This window comes from Gossypium hirsutum, chromosome D11 (genome assembly GCF_007990345.1).
Source record: "Gossypium hirsutum isolate 1008001.06 chromosome D11, Gossypium_hirsutum_v2.1, whole genome shotgun sequence".
NCBI lineage: Eukaryota > Viridiplantae > Streptophyta > Magnoliopsida > Malvales > Malvaceae > Gossypium > Gossypium hirsutum.
In genome coordinates this window covers 70,305,421-70,321,400 of record NC_053447.1, presented here as the reverse complement: position 1 = coordinate 70,321,400, position 15,980 = coordinate 70,305,421, and the positions used below count along the sequence as shown (strand labels likewise).

The 15,980-nt window shown below is 31.8% G+C and overlaps 2 protein-coding genes across 5 annotated transcripts in view; both read left to right on the top strand.

Annotated features, from left to right (window-relative positions):
• Positions 1-15,980, top strand: part of LOC107925792 (uncharacterized) — a 108,915-nt gene that overhangs the window by 77,936 nt on the left and 14,999 nt on the right. The window lies entirely within an intron of this gene.
• Positions 13,048-15,130, top strand: LOC107925823 (probable disease resistance protein At1g61190). The gene is made up of 3 exons (XM_016856545.2): positions 13,048-13,402; positions 13,505-14,860; positions 14,946-15,130. The coding sequence occupies exons 1-3, from the start codon at positions 13,400-13,402 to the stop codon at positions 14,979-14,981; spliced, it is 1,395 nt and encodes a 464-aa protein (XP_016712034.1). The 5' UTR covers positions 13,048-13,399; the 3' UTR covers positions 14,982-15,130.

Genomic DNA, 15,980 nt, shown 5'->3' with positions numbered 1-15,980 from the left:
TGAAATTGAAACAAAAAGGAGAAGAGACTAGAGGAGGAAATTTACCAAAAGAAAAGATGAATCATCCATGAAATTGTAGAAAAGTGGAGGGGTAAAAATGATAATTATTGGAGAAGATAATTATGGAGACTTAATGATTAAGGGTTAAAATTGCTGGCAAAACATGATTGGAGGGTCAAAGTGTAAATGATTAAATGAAATTGAAACAAAAAGGAGAAGAGACTAGAGGAGGAAATTTACCAAAAGAAAAGATGAATCATCCATGAAATTGTAGAAAAGTGGAGGGGTAAAAATGATAATTATTGGAGAAGATAATTATGGAGACTTAATGATTAAGGGTTAAAATTGCTGGCAAAACATGATTGGAGGGTCAAAGTGTAAATGATTAAATGAAATTGAAACAAAAAGGAGAAGAGACTAGAGGAGGAAATTTACCAAAAGAAAAGATGAATCATCCATGAAATTGTAGAAAAGTGGAGGGGTAAAAATGATAATTATTGGAGAAGATAATTATGGAGACTTAATGATTAAGGGTTAAAATTGCTGGCAAAACATGATTGGAGGGTCAAAGTGTAAATGATTATTTTAAAAGATATTTTGATTAGACTTTTGTATAGCAAAGTCTTAAGAAATTGAAGGGAAAAGGTTTATAAAATAGCCTATCACCCCATGGTTCTCACAGTACCCTCCATGGCTGTTAACTTAAGGTTTGTTTTTATTTCAATTTAGTCTTGTTTATCATCTCTTAACCATTTCAGTTCCAACCTTCACAATGTCTCCATTAGTAGATGAAAGAGAAGTAGCTACATCAATTCCATAAGATAGGCATCCATGGTTGTCTTAGAGGAGAAAGAAAATAAGGGATTGTAAAGAATACAAACAATTGAGGTAAGTACTTCAATATTTCTATTTTATTTAATTTAAACCAAGTATAGGGTATACTAAATTGATCTCATTAATTGTGAATGTGCAAATAATATGTATGAATTTAAATTAGTACAATGAAGTAGTAGGAAAATGTTTAGATTGTAAAGTGTACAAAAGTTTTCGTGTGAGAAATAGTGTTGTGTCAGAAAGTTTAAAATGAAATGTTGAGTGTTAGTGAATTAATTACAAAATGATTTTATAGTGAAATTATACTAGATGATGAATTCTTATGATAGTAAAGATTAAATTGTAAAAGTTGTGAAATTTATAATTGAAATAAGAGAAGTTATTTTTAAAGCTATATGTTGATGATAAGTGAGATATAAAGATTAAATTGAATGATAATTAAAAATAAAATGGTTATATGTGACTAAATGAAAGTTAATACAAAGAATCTCGAAAAAGCAAATATTAGCACCACACAGTTATGGACAACAACAATGGTTTATGTGGCATGAGGTTAAATCAAATATGAAATTAAATATAGTATATTGAGTCTAGTTTCATATAGAAGCAACGAAATTGTAGATTGTGAGATGTAATAATTTATGTGGCACAAGGTTAGAATGAGTTCGGGTTTCCCTATTCTAATTTTGAAAAAATCATCATAAATTGTACAAAAATGTTTAGGATATAAAATTTATATGGATAAAATTTTAATGAGTCTATTTTCAAAGGAAACAAACAGTATCTTAATACGATACTTGTACTGAAAGATAATAATTTTTTAGCGAAGAAGGGCCAGTGATGTCTAGCAGCAAAATAGGAGAAGATTTCAAAATTAAACTGTATCAATTAGCTTAAATAAAAATTTCGAAAATTTTATGGTCGAAACTTCATCAAATCTAGTATCAAGAACAAACATCGGAGATGATGAATTGTGCTGAAGTGATTATTCTAGGATTAAATAAAAAACAGCTTAAATAAAAATTCTAAAAATTTTATGGTCAAAACTCTCTCAAACTTAAGATTATGAATTGTTTTGAAGTGATTATTCTAGGATTACTAAGGTCTTCTAAAATATTCCTAGAATAATCAGAGTTCAATTGAGAGAAGAGAATCGGGAATGAGTTGATAAAATTTGGGGCTACTTTGTCGCATCATCATGACGCCGGGAGGCTGCTCATCGGGACATGTCGCGTCGTTGCAACATCAGAACCTTCTTGTTGCAACATCGCCATCTATTTTGTCAAAAATACGAGACACACTCCACATGTATAAGTTTCCTTTTGGTCATCGATTTGATTGGAAATGAGAAGGGTATTACCACCATTTTGTTGTTGTAAACGTGAAACCATGCTAAAGCAAAAGTTGTAATTACTTTGAAAAATGATTACTCAATCGAGATTGAAAGCGACGAGGGACATTCTGATGGCACTGATATTGCTAAGATTCAATCTCTATGTAATAGAGGATGGCAGCTAAGGTTTTCACACATACAATGGAATCATATGGCTAAGATGGGAATATTGGTTCAAACATAGATTTGTTTATTTGAGCTACCATCTGAGCCGCGGTGGGCATGTTGCAATGAGATAGAACCAGATCGATGTTTCTAATTTTGGTTATGCTAAGGTTCTTTTAAATCCTCTTTATTTTATTGATGGATGTTTTCAATTAACTAGTTTCTTATCATAAGGATTAGAAAGATTTTGGATTGAAGCCATAAAAGGACATATCGGTTCTTTTATTATTTTATTAAATGTTGTAATTAAAATTGATTTTTTAATTGAATATTTCCACACAAATTTGAATTTTTTCTACCCATTTTACATGATTTGATTTTAATAATTAAAAATTTAATTAATCATAAAATATTAAAAATAAAAAATACTTAAATTTTTATTATATAAAAAAAATTAAAGTTTTGTTTGGTTTGATAAAATATTTTTATTTTCATTTTTAGAAAATAAGTTTTACTTTTAATTGAAAAATATGTTTGTTAAATGAAAATCTAATTTTGAAAATGGATTTTCATGTTTGATATTTATGTTTCACAATAGAATGAGAAATAACTATTAAATAGTAATTAATTAAAGCATACTTTTTAAATAAACAATGATGTCACTGATAAATAAACTTAAGTGATCAAATAAAACTAAAATAAAATAAAATGTTTTTATAATTTTTTTATTCGGAGAAAACCACAATCTTAGGTTTGAGGAATGTAAAGAGGAGATGGTATAACCAAATTCATAAAAATTCCTTTCATCTGCTGAAAGAGTTGAATATTATAAATTGTGATGCCTTGTTGAACATTTTTCCGTCTTTACTGTTGGGTGCTATTCAAAGAGGGGAGATATTAATGGTAATTAATTGTGCTTTACAAACAGAAGTGTTTCAATTTCAAGTTCAAATGTTAGATTTTGAAGAAATATATGTGGTGGGCAGTCAATTAAAAAAAAAAGTTTCTCTTTTGCTTGCCAAAGCCGAAGCATATCTGGAACAAGGATTACAGTAGAAATATTTGTTTTGAAAATTTTCAAATATATAGCATGTGTTTGGGGATGTAGGAGTTTGAAAACTCTATTTCCCTTTTCAGTGGCTAGAAATCTTCAACAACTTGAAAGGCTTACTGTTTATAGTTGTGGGGTGGAGGAGATTATTTCAAAGACTATTAGAAAGACCAAACGAAGAGGACATTTGGTTTTAAATTTAAGAGACAAAGCCAGAAAAATTTTTTCGAGAAGAAAAATTAGATAGGTTTCGATGCCTTTTTTTCTTGGTAATCGACACGGAATCTACATTTTTTTTCATTTAATTAATGCATAAGCCTTTTTAATAAAATAATTCAATTTAATCAAATATTAACAAATAAAGACCTAAATTTTCTAACTTATACTAAATGAGATGCATCTAACAATTAAAGTAGAACTAAATCCCAAACCACGGTTCATAATAAAAGAAAACAAAAAATAACTCCATCTCCAAATGAGTTAAAAATAATAACATTAACGAAAATAAAGATGAAACAAAAACCAAGAACCTCCGAGTGTCGTGCCTGCGTCCTAGCCTAAAGGATTATCTATAAAGATAAAAATTAGGGGGAGTGAACTATGAAGCTCAATGTGAGTCCCTTTACAATAAATCAAATCATACAATTATTTTGTTAAACATTAAAAACATCATACATCATTATCAAGAATAACAATCAGTCATAACTATCAATCGATTTTAAATCCGGTAATTCGATGTTTCTACTTTAGTCAAACAGTAATAATATTCTCAATCATAGATGACCGCCTCCGGATATACTAACATCTAGAGTGTGAATACTGCAACTAAACATATGAATTTGAGGCAGTGTCCACAAGTATATAGGTTAGGTTGTAATATAGTTTGTTTACAATGAAACACTTGGTAAGTATTCCGAGGATCGTACCTAAGGGATTGCAGTTTGGGGAAAATTGCTATTAAGCCAATTACTAAAAATAATTCCTAACCTATTTGAATCACTAATTAGGTCAAGTGGTTTTAGAAAATGAGGTATCGGGACCTCGTTTCTATAAATTGAGCAGTAAATATTTTTATAAATATTTACAGAGTGTTATTAATGTAGTATTAAAGTCTCGTTGAAAAATGTTAACGTTTCGATAGTTAATTAATTAAAAAGGACTAAATTAAAAAACGTGGAAACTTACTAATTATAATAATTAAGTGATTAAGTGGCATGAGTAATAAATAAAGAAGGACCTAAATAGCAATTATGCCTAAATGAAAAGTTTTGGCGGCATATGAAAGAAAAAATAATAAAATAAAGCCATTAATGGCAAATTTTAATTAAAGTGAAATTAAAACACCCAAATTGAATTTTAAAAGGATTTCTAGACATTTCTTCTTCAATTTCGGTTCAAATAGACATGGGGAGAGCTCCTTGAGCTGGTTTTGCATATTTGCTTCATGTGAGTCCAATTCTTACCCGTTTCTTATAATTTTATGTATTTTAGATTGTTACAATTAGGTCTAACTAAATCTTACCTTAGTTTTTGATTTTGTTAAAGATTTTGGATGTTTCCATTGATGAATCTATATGATTTTTTATGCTAAATGATTAATTTGAGATGTTATTTGTTATTTAAAAGTATTTTTAAGTGATTTTGATAAATTTTTTGATTAAGGATTAATTTGTTAAATTAGTAAAAATTCAAGGATTTGTTGTGAAATTATTTAAAAATAGGATGTATTGAATGCCATGAATATTTAGCTAGCATGATTTTGCATTAAAAATGGTTAACTTGCATGTTTTAGGTTCATGGACTAAATTGAATAAAAGTAAAATTTTAAGGGCAATTTTGTAAAAATATCAAAAATGACCAAATTGCAGGAAATGAATTATTTTATTGTATAAATTAATATATTGAATGAAATTATTAATTTAGATCAAGGTCGAGTGAAAAATTGAGGAAAATAAAAAATTTCTAAAATGCCCCTGAATATTAGTATTTCTGCAATTTAACCAGGTAAGTTCGTACGATTATACATTAATAATTATATTGATTTGATGGGTGATATTATGTATTTATTCCATTGTTGAGAATGAATTATTGTTGAAATTATAATTTGAATTGAATATTCAGATTAAATGGAACGCGGGATTTGAGTATATTCGTTTTGTGGTGCATGACGACATTGGAGGAAAATGGCAGCAAATTACCCAAGTAAACCGAGGTTCAACATTTGTTCCAAACTCTCATGTTTTACTTTCCGTTTAGCTTTTACGAGCTTCTATTTAACTCATATGAGTTTTCGTTGAGCTCTTATGAGCTTTTGTTTAACTTATACGAGTTTCCATTCAGCTCTTATGAGCTTCTGCTCAACCCTTATGAGTTTTTGTTTAGCTCTTACGAGCTTCTGTTCAGCTTTTGAGCTTCTGTTAACGACGTACTCAAATCCATAAGTCATTCTTCGAATGGTAAAATATCGGGAGTTGTCTTGGATAATATATGTATATGAAGAAATGGTAAGAGAATGATATGTATCATGATATGTATATATATCAATATCTTGATATGTTGATACATGGAAATTATGTAAGTTGAGACGAGTAATAAACTCAAGTGTGACATGTTGAGATAATAAGATTATCGATGTTGAAATTATATGAAATATGTTCAAGTATGCTAACAAGTGTTGTTGTTTGATACTTAGGCAAGTGTCAAGCTATTGGTTGAATGGTAATATGTTTAATTATAAGATGCATTGAAATGGTAAATGCTCAAATGAAAATATACTTGTGCTCATGAAAGAGTGGTAAGTTTTAAGTTATACAATTTCTTATGAAATGACTTATTATGTGATTAATTTGAAAAGGGCTATGTTTGCATGCACTAGCTTGTGGCTATGGTGGTATGATATGCTTATGACTTGTGTGTTATGCATATGGAATGGGTGTGATAAGTAAAGAAATACAATGAGAATAAAGAAATTTGGAAAATGAGAATAAAGAAATTTGGAAGAGTATAAAGTTGTTTAAAACTCTACTATACTTGGGATAATATGTATAAGAGATGCTATGGATTTACTCATTTTGTGAGTTGTTGAATATGGTTTCTTGAATCGTGTGGCATCAGTAAATGTTTATTCTTGATAAATGTAAATTTCATAATGAAATGAATTGATATGATTAAAGTTTATACGAGCTTACTAAGCATTCATTGCTTATTTATTTGTTTTTCTTTACTTTTCAGATTATCAGAAGCTCGATTGGGTTGGAAGCTTATTGGAGTTATATCACACTATCCATCGGTTCTATCAGTACTTTCGTTTGTTTTGATTTTGGTTATAATGACATGTATAGGTATTTTATTTAATGTTGGCCTATATGTAATTTGTTGAGATTAGCCACTTATTTTGGCCTGTTTTAGATGCCTAATTATGGCTTGTTGATATGTATAATGTTAATTGTAGGTTGACACAAAATTGGGTAAGAAATATGGCTTGTAAAATGGTCCATTTTTGTTTACACGGGCAGAGACACGGGCGTGTGTCTCAACCGTGTGTAACACATGGCCAAGTGACTGTATCTTTTAAGAATGTAAGTCAGTAAGTTTACACAGCCTAGCACACGGGTGTGTGACTTGGCCGTATGACCCAAGTCAATATACTCACACGAGCACAGATACGGGCTGAGACATGACTGTGTCTCTATTTCGATTGCCCACATAGCTTGACACACGGGCATGTCTCCTGACTGTGTGAGTCACACGACCATGTGACCCCTGCAGTATTGAAAATTTTAAATATCTCTGAAAATTTTTTTGAGTTTCCAATTTAGTCCCGATTTGTTTCTAACGCATAATTTGGGCCTCGACGACTCGTATAAGGGACAATATGTATGATTTTGATTGGTTTTTGACATGAATGCTATATGATATGAAATGTTTGCATTTTGTGTCTGTTTGATTTGTAAACTCTGGTAATGCTCTGTAACCCTGTTCCGGCGACGGATTCCTTAATTGTTGTGCAGTCTCTAATAATATGCAAATTATTAGAAAAAAAATTTAACTGTTGATTACCTGGTACAACCTACATCCAGACTTCCTTAACTGTTGTGCAGTCTCTAATAATATGCAATATATCCTCTGAATCATGCCCACAAATTGGGCAAGAAGGATCCATCGCTAAACTACACTTGACTCTTTTCCCATTTGTGAGTAATCTCTGCTTAAGAATAGTCCAAAAAAAGAACTGAACTCTTTGTGGTCCCGAGAGCTTCCACGCCTTCTACCATATCTCGTCTCTAGAATTCCACGAGTCCTCTATCATCTTATAAGCGCTTTTAATGGAGAATGCTCCTGTCAAAGTGTGGCGTCAAGAAAGTCTATCAGGTCCCTCAAAAGGGTGTGGAGGGGGAATGCCCATAATGTGTCGAATAAGATCCTTTGGTAGCCAGTGCACTCAATGTGTCTTTTAGTAATTTTTTTAAATCGTAACTAAAATATTCACTATCATAATAATGATTAATTTTCTTGCGGCAAATGCTCTCCTAAAAAATAAATGGTTAGCCATTAAAAGTAACTTTAATTTATATATAATACATGCTATTTTTCTTCTCAACCCATAACCAATGAAATAAATAATATATAGTGATTTAAAAGATTCCCATCACTTCAATTGCGTTGTTTAATGGATCAAAGTAAAATTTTCATTAGCATTATAGATTTACGATAGGTTTTGTATAAATTGATTGTCAGAACTTTTCCTCCTTTCTTAATTATATATTTTCTCCTTTTTTCATGCTTGTTCTTCGGTCCTTCAAATGCCAATGCCCCCAATCACGCCTCCAATCAAGCGGCGCCTCCCTTTATTTTCTTTCCAACACCAAGCTTCTTTTTTATTTCTTTTAGAAATCATTTTTAAAAGTCATAAAGGTATTTTCATTTTTGTTCAATAAAATATAAAAAAATAGTAAAAAACCTTTCCAATTTCTTTTAATTCTGAAATTCAAAAAATTAGAGCAACTTTATCAATACTAGTTTTGAAAGTGAATAGCTAAAAACAATTAAGCATGGCGTTAATGTCTATTGTCAATTGCCATTTTGACCTTAATTCAAATGAGTTCAATCTCAATATTTACACAATTTTTTTTTTGTTAAATTAGGACTAAATTGACAAAATGTGTAAATTTTGAGAGCTAAATTTATTAATATACCAATAAAAATTATGTACAATTAATGGAAAATATTAAAATCGTCTTAGCTGTTCACTTTTCAAATTGATAGAAATTAAATTGCTTAATTTTTTAGAGGGACCAATTTGCTAAATTTCAAACTTGAGAGAGAGAGGTTTTTCACCAAAAAGATCACAGTACATGCATCCACGTAAATGAAATCACGGAGAGAGCAAATTGCAAACTAAACTTGTATATACGATACCAGTTAGGAAGTGTTGTGTTCTTGCTTTGCCCTCCTTTTTCTCTTGCTGCATATTCCTTTGTTCTCTCACCAACGGGGTTGTTATTTGGCTTTGAATCCTTTGGTCTTGCTTTGTTTATGGGTGTATGAAGGGTAGCCATCTTGTAATGGGATTTCACTATGGATGACAAATGGTGGTGAATACTAGAAGGTGAATGGTGACGGTGAAGAGATTATTACCATCATCGTCTAGCTCTCAAACAGTTGTCAATCACACATCTTTACATATATTTCAAACAGCACAATAATTTATTTATTTTGTATAATATAAAGATGTTATTGCTAATAATAATATGTGTTTAATATCCTTAAAACTGGGCAGGAATATGATCGTGTTTTAAAATCAAGAAGGCACATCAAATGGGGTGTTGTAGATGATTGTATCAGGGATTATTTACTGCTAGTTGGTATCCATTTTGCGGCACAGGTAGAAGAAATAAAGTTGAATAAAGAGTTAATATCTGCACTGATCCAACAATAGAGACCTGAAATGCATTCATTTATCATTTTATCATGTGGAGAGCATACGATTACATTTGAAGATGTTACACTCTAACTTGGACTTCATGTAGATGGGTTTCCAGTGAGCAGGGAAAGTACACTTACTATCCCTACTGTCTGCGAAAAGTTGCTTAATAGAATTCCCGAGTAGTCTGATTTAGTTGGTTCGGAAGTAAAGATGACATGATTGGTCGGTAATATCAAGAATATCTTTGAAAATGCAACCGAGCAAGAGATTATGTATGCTGCTAGAGCATACATTCTACATCTTATTGGTGGAAAGCTGATGCCTGGAAAATCTAGCAGTAGGGTGCATTTGATGTATCTAGAATTACTGTGGGATTTTGCTGGACGGACTAAAATTTTCCGTTTCTTTTTGCATATAATTTTGGATACTTTAAAGAAGGAAAAGGAAAAGGTGTCAGTCAAATCCCAACCCTTTTTTTTTCTTTTTCTTTTTGTAGGATCTTTACTGAACTTTTGTTTTGATCTCTCACTTTTGTAGAAAATAGTGGATATTCTCTCTGATTAATATTATTGTCAACACCATGATATTGAAACTCCATATTACTTGGAGCTTGTGACATAGATGGAGGTTTTTACAGAAACTTTTTTACTTACACTTAATAGGAGCAGTTATGTGGCCTTTTACTGGTACTTATAGTTGTTGATAAAAGTTTTTTTTTTGTTATAATAGAGGAAGATGAGCTTAAACCCTCAATCAAAAGCCAAAACACTGGTCTCGTAATTAAATGTCCTGCATCATTGAAAGCAGTTGCATGAAAATGTGAAACTCGATTACGTAACCCCTAACCCATTTAGACACCGCATCTTCCGTCATGTTATTTTTCTTTTCTACCCATGTTAGGGAAATGATTTATCAAGATTTGACAATTTATGATCACTATGTATCAAAGTTTTACATCATTTACTATAGATTTTGGATACACTGATTGTTACATCATTTTCTCCTTTCTTATTTGTTTTTTTCTCCTTTTTTCATGCTTTGTACTTCAATCTTTTAAAAGCCAATGCCCCCAATCAATGGACTCCTTCTAATTTCTTTCCAAAAACAAATTTAAAATACAGAAAGAAGACGATGACACTTAAATTTATAACAAACCCATTAATTAGTGTCATGTAAAACCAAACTGCTCTTTTTTTAACAAAGTTAAGAAAATAACTTTTTAATAAAATATAAGACTGTTTGAAATTTGATAGAAGATAAGATTGGAATGAGAGGAAATGAAATACTTCTCTCCAACAAACATCATTTTCTTTTCTTTTCCTTTTAAAGTGTGAATGTTTTTTCCTTTAGTTTAAAAATATTGATATATTTTAAATATAATTTTATTACTAAATTCACTTTTGAATTAATAATTTCAATATTATTTGGCTCGTTAGGATTGACCCATCGCTTGGAAGAGACTCAAGACTCATCTACTTGAATCATGATTGAATAGAAACACTTCAGTAAATTGTATTTTATCAGGATAATTATTGTAAATCATTAATGATAAACATATATAAATTTTAAATCTCTTAGGACTCTTTTATTGTAGATGAAAACTAATCTCAGTAATTAATGTAATTTAATATACTATTGGATATGGGAAAACTCAACTATAAATAGAGGTCTCCCCCTTCCTTTGTGATCACTTCATTCTTTCTGAGTTAAAGAGTATATTGAGTATTTACTTGAGCATATTGTGTGCATTACTTTGTTGTGGCTTTGCAGTTCAATTGTTGCTCTTTTTGTCTCAAGTTGCTTTTGTTTTATTTTTTTCGATGTCTTAAAGAATTTCTAGGAAAATTCTCCATTTTGAGGCTTAAGCTGACTTAAACGGATTTAAAGTGAAGAAACTATTTAAGATTGTATGGTTTGCCAAATTTAAATTTTAGCCCGTGATACTTACACCACCATATATACCTTTTTCTACTATTAATATTTTAATAACATAATATTAAATTTATTGTTATTATTGTATTTTACTATTTCTTTTATACCAAAACATATGAGCAGCTGATCATAATTAAATTTTAAACAAATATATGAAGTTTTTAATTTGTGTTAAATAGAACTAATCCGTTTCCCTTTCTCTCATCAGTCATCTCAAACCATTGTTTCCGTCACATTTTTTCCCAAATCTTTACTTAATTTAAAAGGTAGCAACTACGAAATTTTTTTTTTATTTGTGTATTTTATCTAAAACATATGTAACAATTGAGCTCATATGTTGACTTGATAATTAGAAAGTTTATTATGTCAAATATGATTTAAATTCAAGTCACACTAATTATTATTTGTAATTCACCAAAAAAGATTATATGATAATTATAGTTAATCAATTAACATAACAACATATTTCGAAGGTAAATATTGTCATTTCATTTAATTTTCGACTGCAATTATCAAACTAACTTATTAATAAAATATATCAATAAAATAAGATCATTTGAAACTTTATAGAAGAAAGGAAAAAACATGCTTTGAGAAGAGACAAAAATATATCAAAGGAAAAAACAACGGTGTTAAATGTATCAAAGTAAGTTTTACATCATTTACTATAGGTTTTGGATAAATTGATAGTTACATCTTTTGCTTCTTTCTTTCTCCTCCAAAGTTCATGCTTTGTTCTTCAATCTTTTTAAAAGCAAAGCCCCCAATCAATCGGCTCCTTTTAATTTCTTTTGAAAAACATAAAGTAAAAGACAGGAAGAAGGTGATAGCACTTAAATTCAGAACAAACATACGAAAAAGAATTGTTTAGAAACATAAATAGTAAGTTATTAATTAGTGTCATGTAAAACCAAGCTGCTCTTTTTGATTTCCCACTTACCCCTTTTCTTTCTCTCATTTCCTATCAAAGGTGGCAACTCCAAATGCTGTTATTTTATTAGTATATTATATGTAATAGTTGTAGTTAATGAATTAAGAGGATACCATATCTTAGAAAAGTAAATGGTGTCCCTTAATTGCTTGACCTCATGTAAAACTACTCCAACTTGCCCTGTCTCTTTCTCTCATTTCAATGCACTTTCTCTTAATTTCATTCCAACTACAATTATGAAAACAACTTTTTATTAAAATATTTGAAATTTAATAGAAGATAAGTTTGGAATGAGAGAAAATGAAATGCTTCTTTCCAACATACATCATTTTCTCTTCTTTTCCTTTTAATTAAGTTCCCCACTACAATTATCAAACTATCTTTTTAATAAAATATACCAATAGAATAACACTATTTGAAACTTTACAGAGAGGGCAAGTGGTATTAATTTTATCTTACCACTACAGTACAAATAAAAATTTTATTTCCCTTTTAAAAGTAGCATCCTAAATTCATAGTCGTCATCATGGGTCGAGTCTTGATTAAAGTTTAATCAAAATGCAAAATGAAAAGAATTCAAATGGCAGAAAAAAGATGATGGCTACAACAACAGAGTAGAAATCAATCTAAATACTATATCTCTCAAACAAGCTTTAACCAAGACACAATCAATCTGTAATAAATCTCTTAAGCAAGATGATTTTGTGAAAAGAAAAAGAAAACTAAGAGAAGCGGGTGTAAAATGACTTTGGGAAAACTGAAGGGTAAATCGTTTTACGTAGAAAACCATGGTTTTTCAGTTGACCAGTATAATAACTTGCATTTACTTATTTATTTTTTCCAATCAAACACAAGAAATTGAAAATATGGAAAATGTTTTTCGGAAGCTGTTCTATATGAAACAAATGGAACCTTAAAAATCAAGTTCAGTACTAAAATGTAAATTTACCTGTGGCGGTAAACAATACGATGATAGTTATGGAAATTGATGTCTGAATCCCAGATCTATTTTAACTTCCCATGTGAAAGTCATCGGTTGTTGTGCTTGAATATTGCAGATTCCTCATCTCCATTACTTAGATCTTAGCTACTGCCTACCCAAAACCCACAACTGTTTCCTCCTCCATTTTCCCATCTTAGCTACCTTCAGTCCACAAAATAAACCCTTTCCAATACTTCACTCTTCGTCTTTTGCTCCCCTCTCATCATCTTCTGCTCCGCATTAGCATGGTGTTTGTAACAACAGTTTCCTTATTATTATTTGAATCTGTTCCCCTCTTCTATTCTATCACATAAACTTTTTGCTTGACTTTTGAATCTACCTTTCCCCAGAAAAACATGGAAGTCATTACGGGCACCGCTAGCAACCTTGTTGCCGGAGTTGTGGGATACGTGTTCCAAAAAATTAGACGTAATTTCAGTTATGTTTGCCGCTATAGAAGAATGGTTTCGGGTTTCGAGAAGAAAGTCGAGATGTTGAAAGACAAAAGAGACATAGTGCTGCTAGATGTTGATGCTGCTCGAAAGAACGACGAGAATATAAGCCCCGAAGTCAACAGTTGGCTGGCGAAAGCCGACAAAATGATCGATTTAGAGTTGAAGGAAGTGAAGGGTCTTGAAGACGAAGCAAAGAACAAGTGTTTCATCGGCTTGTGCCCTAATTTCAAGGCTCGCTATCAGCTTAGCAAAAAAGCAGAAGAAGATGCCGGTGCCGTTGATGAACTCCTCCAGCAAGGCGGGTTTGACAAAGTATCATATCGGGATGTCCCGCAGCCCGTAGTGGTTGTGCCTCCCAAAGATTTTGATGACTTTGATTCAAGAAAACTGGTGTTTAACAAGATCATGGAGGCGGTGAAAGATCCTAATCTCAACATTATAGGGGTCTACGGAATGCCCGGTGTCGGCAAGACCACGCTTGTCAAAGAAGTTATTAGACAAGTCAAAGAAGATAAGTTATTCGACTCGGTGGTTATGGCTGTTGTGACTCATACTCCTGACATCAAGAAAATTCAAGACCAAATTGCAGATACGTTGGGATTGACATTTAAGGAGCAGAGTATGAGTGGAAGAGCAAGTCGGTTGTGCCAAAGGTTGAAGAAAGAGAAGAAGATTTTTGTTGTTTTAGATGACATTTGGGCAAAGTTAGACCTGATGGAAGTGGGGATTCCTTTCGGAGATGAGCATCAGGGATGCACCATGTTGCTGACGTCCAGAGATCTTAATGTTTTGTCCAAGGATATGGATGCTAAAATGAGGTATTCAATCGGGGTTTTAGAACATGAAGAAGCTTGGGAGTTCTTCAAGAAGATTGCAGGGGACGGTGTTGAAAGTTCTGACTTGTTACCTATTGCAACTGAGGTAGCTAAAAAATGTGGTGGTCTACCAATCGCCATAAGAACACTTGCAACGTCTTTGAGAAATGAACCTCCATTTGTATGGGAGGATGCTTTGCGACAGCTAAACCGACCGTCATCGAGCAACTTCATAGAAGTATCGGCAGCTGCATATTCAAGTATAGAGTGGAGTTATGATCGTTTACAAAGTGAGGAGTATAAACAGATTTTCTTACTTTGCAGTCTAATGGGTCATAATATTTCCTTTGAAGTGTTGCTTGTGTGTGCAATGGGGTTAGGGCTATTTCGTGGTGTCAACACAGTTGAAGAAACACGAAACAGACTGTTGACAGTGGTGAGTCATCTCAAAGCTTCTTGTTTGTTACTTGATGGTTATAACAATCTACATGTTGATATGCATGACCTTATATGCGATGTAGCCATGTCAATTGCTGCCAACCACGTGTTTGTTTTAAGAGACGAAGATGTTTTGAATGATTGGCCAGATGACGAAAAGATGAAAGAGTGTGACAAAATACTTTTGAAGCGTCCTAGTATCAACAAGCTTCCTGATCAGTTGAGATGCCCCAAACTTACTTTTTTATGTATGGTTAGCAAGGATCCTTTGATGAAAATACCAGAAAACTTTTTTAAGGAAATGAAAAATCTCCAAGTCCTAATTTTGTCTAACATGAATTTATCGTCCTTGCCTTCATCAATTTCCTTGCTACCAAACCTTCGAACATTATGCTTGGTTGAATGTGAGTTGGGAGACATTGCCCTTATCGGAGAGCTCAAGAATCTGGAAATTCTTTGCTTTGACGGTTCTGATATTGAAATGCTACCGGAGGAAATAGGACAGCTGACTAAACTAAAGTGGTTAGGTTTACTTGGTTGTTCCAAACTCAAAAGAATCCCACCTGGTGTCTTCTGCAAATTGTCTAGATTAGAAGAACTGTATGTGGATGACTGTTTTGTTGGATGGGGAGCAGAGGGAAACTTCTGTCAGGAAAGCAATTGTAGTGTCGCTGAGTTAAATGCTCTGTCATGTTTAACTACTTTAGAAATTCATTTCCCTAATGCCAAGATTATTCCCAAAGGCTTCTCCTTTGAAAAGTTGCGAAGATACATTATTTTCATCGGAGAAGGATCTGATTGGGATTGGGATTGGGGTTGGGTTCGTGAATACTCCAGAACACTAAAGCTTAGCCTACAGACAAGCATTAGATTTCTTAATAATGGAGTCAAAGTTTTATTGAAGAAAGCTGAAAATTTATATATAGATGAAGTGAAAGGTGTGGAGATTTTGTTGCATGAATCAGAAGTTGGGGATTATTTTCAACGGTTGAAGAATCTGCATATCCAGAATGGAGCAATAATCCAATATATCCTTAAAGATAATGGCAATGTTCACAAAATTGAATTTCAACTAGAGACTTTGACACTCCAGGACCTACCAAAGCTCATTAGCTTTT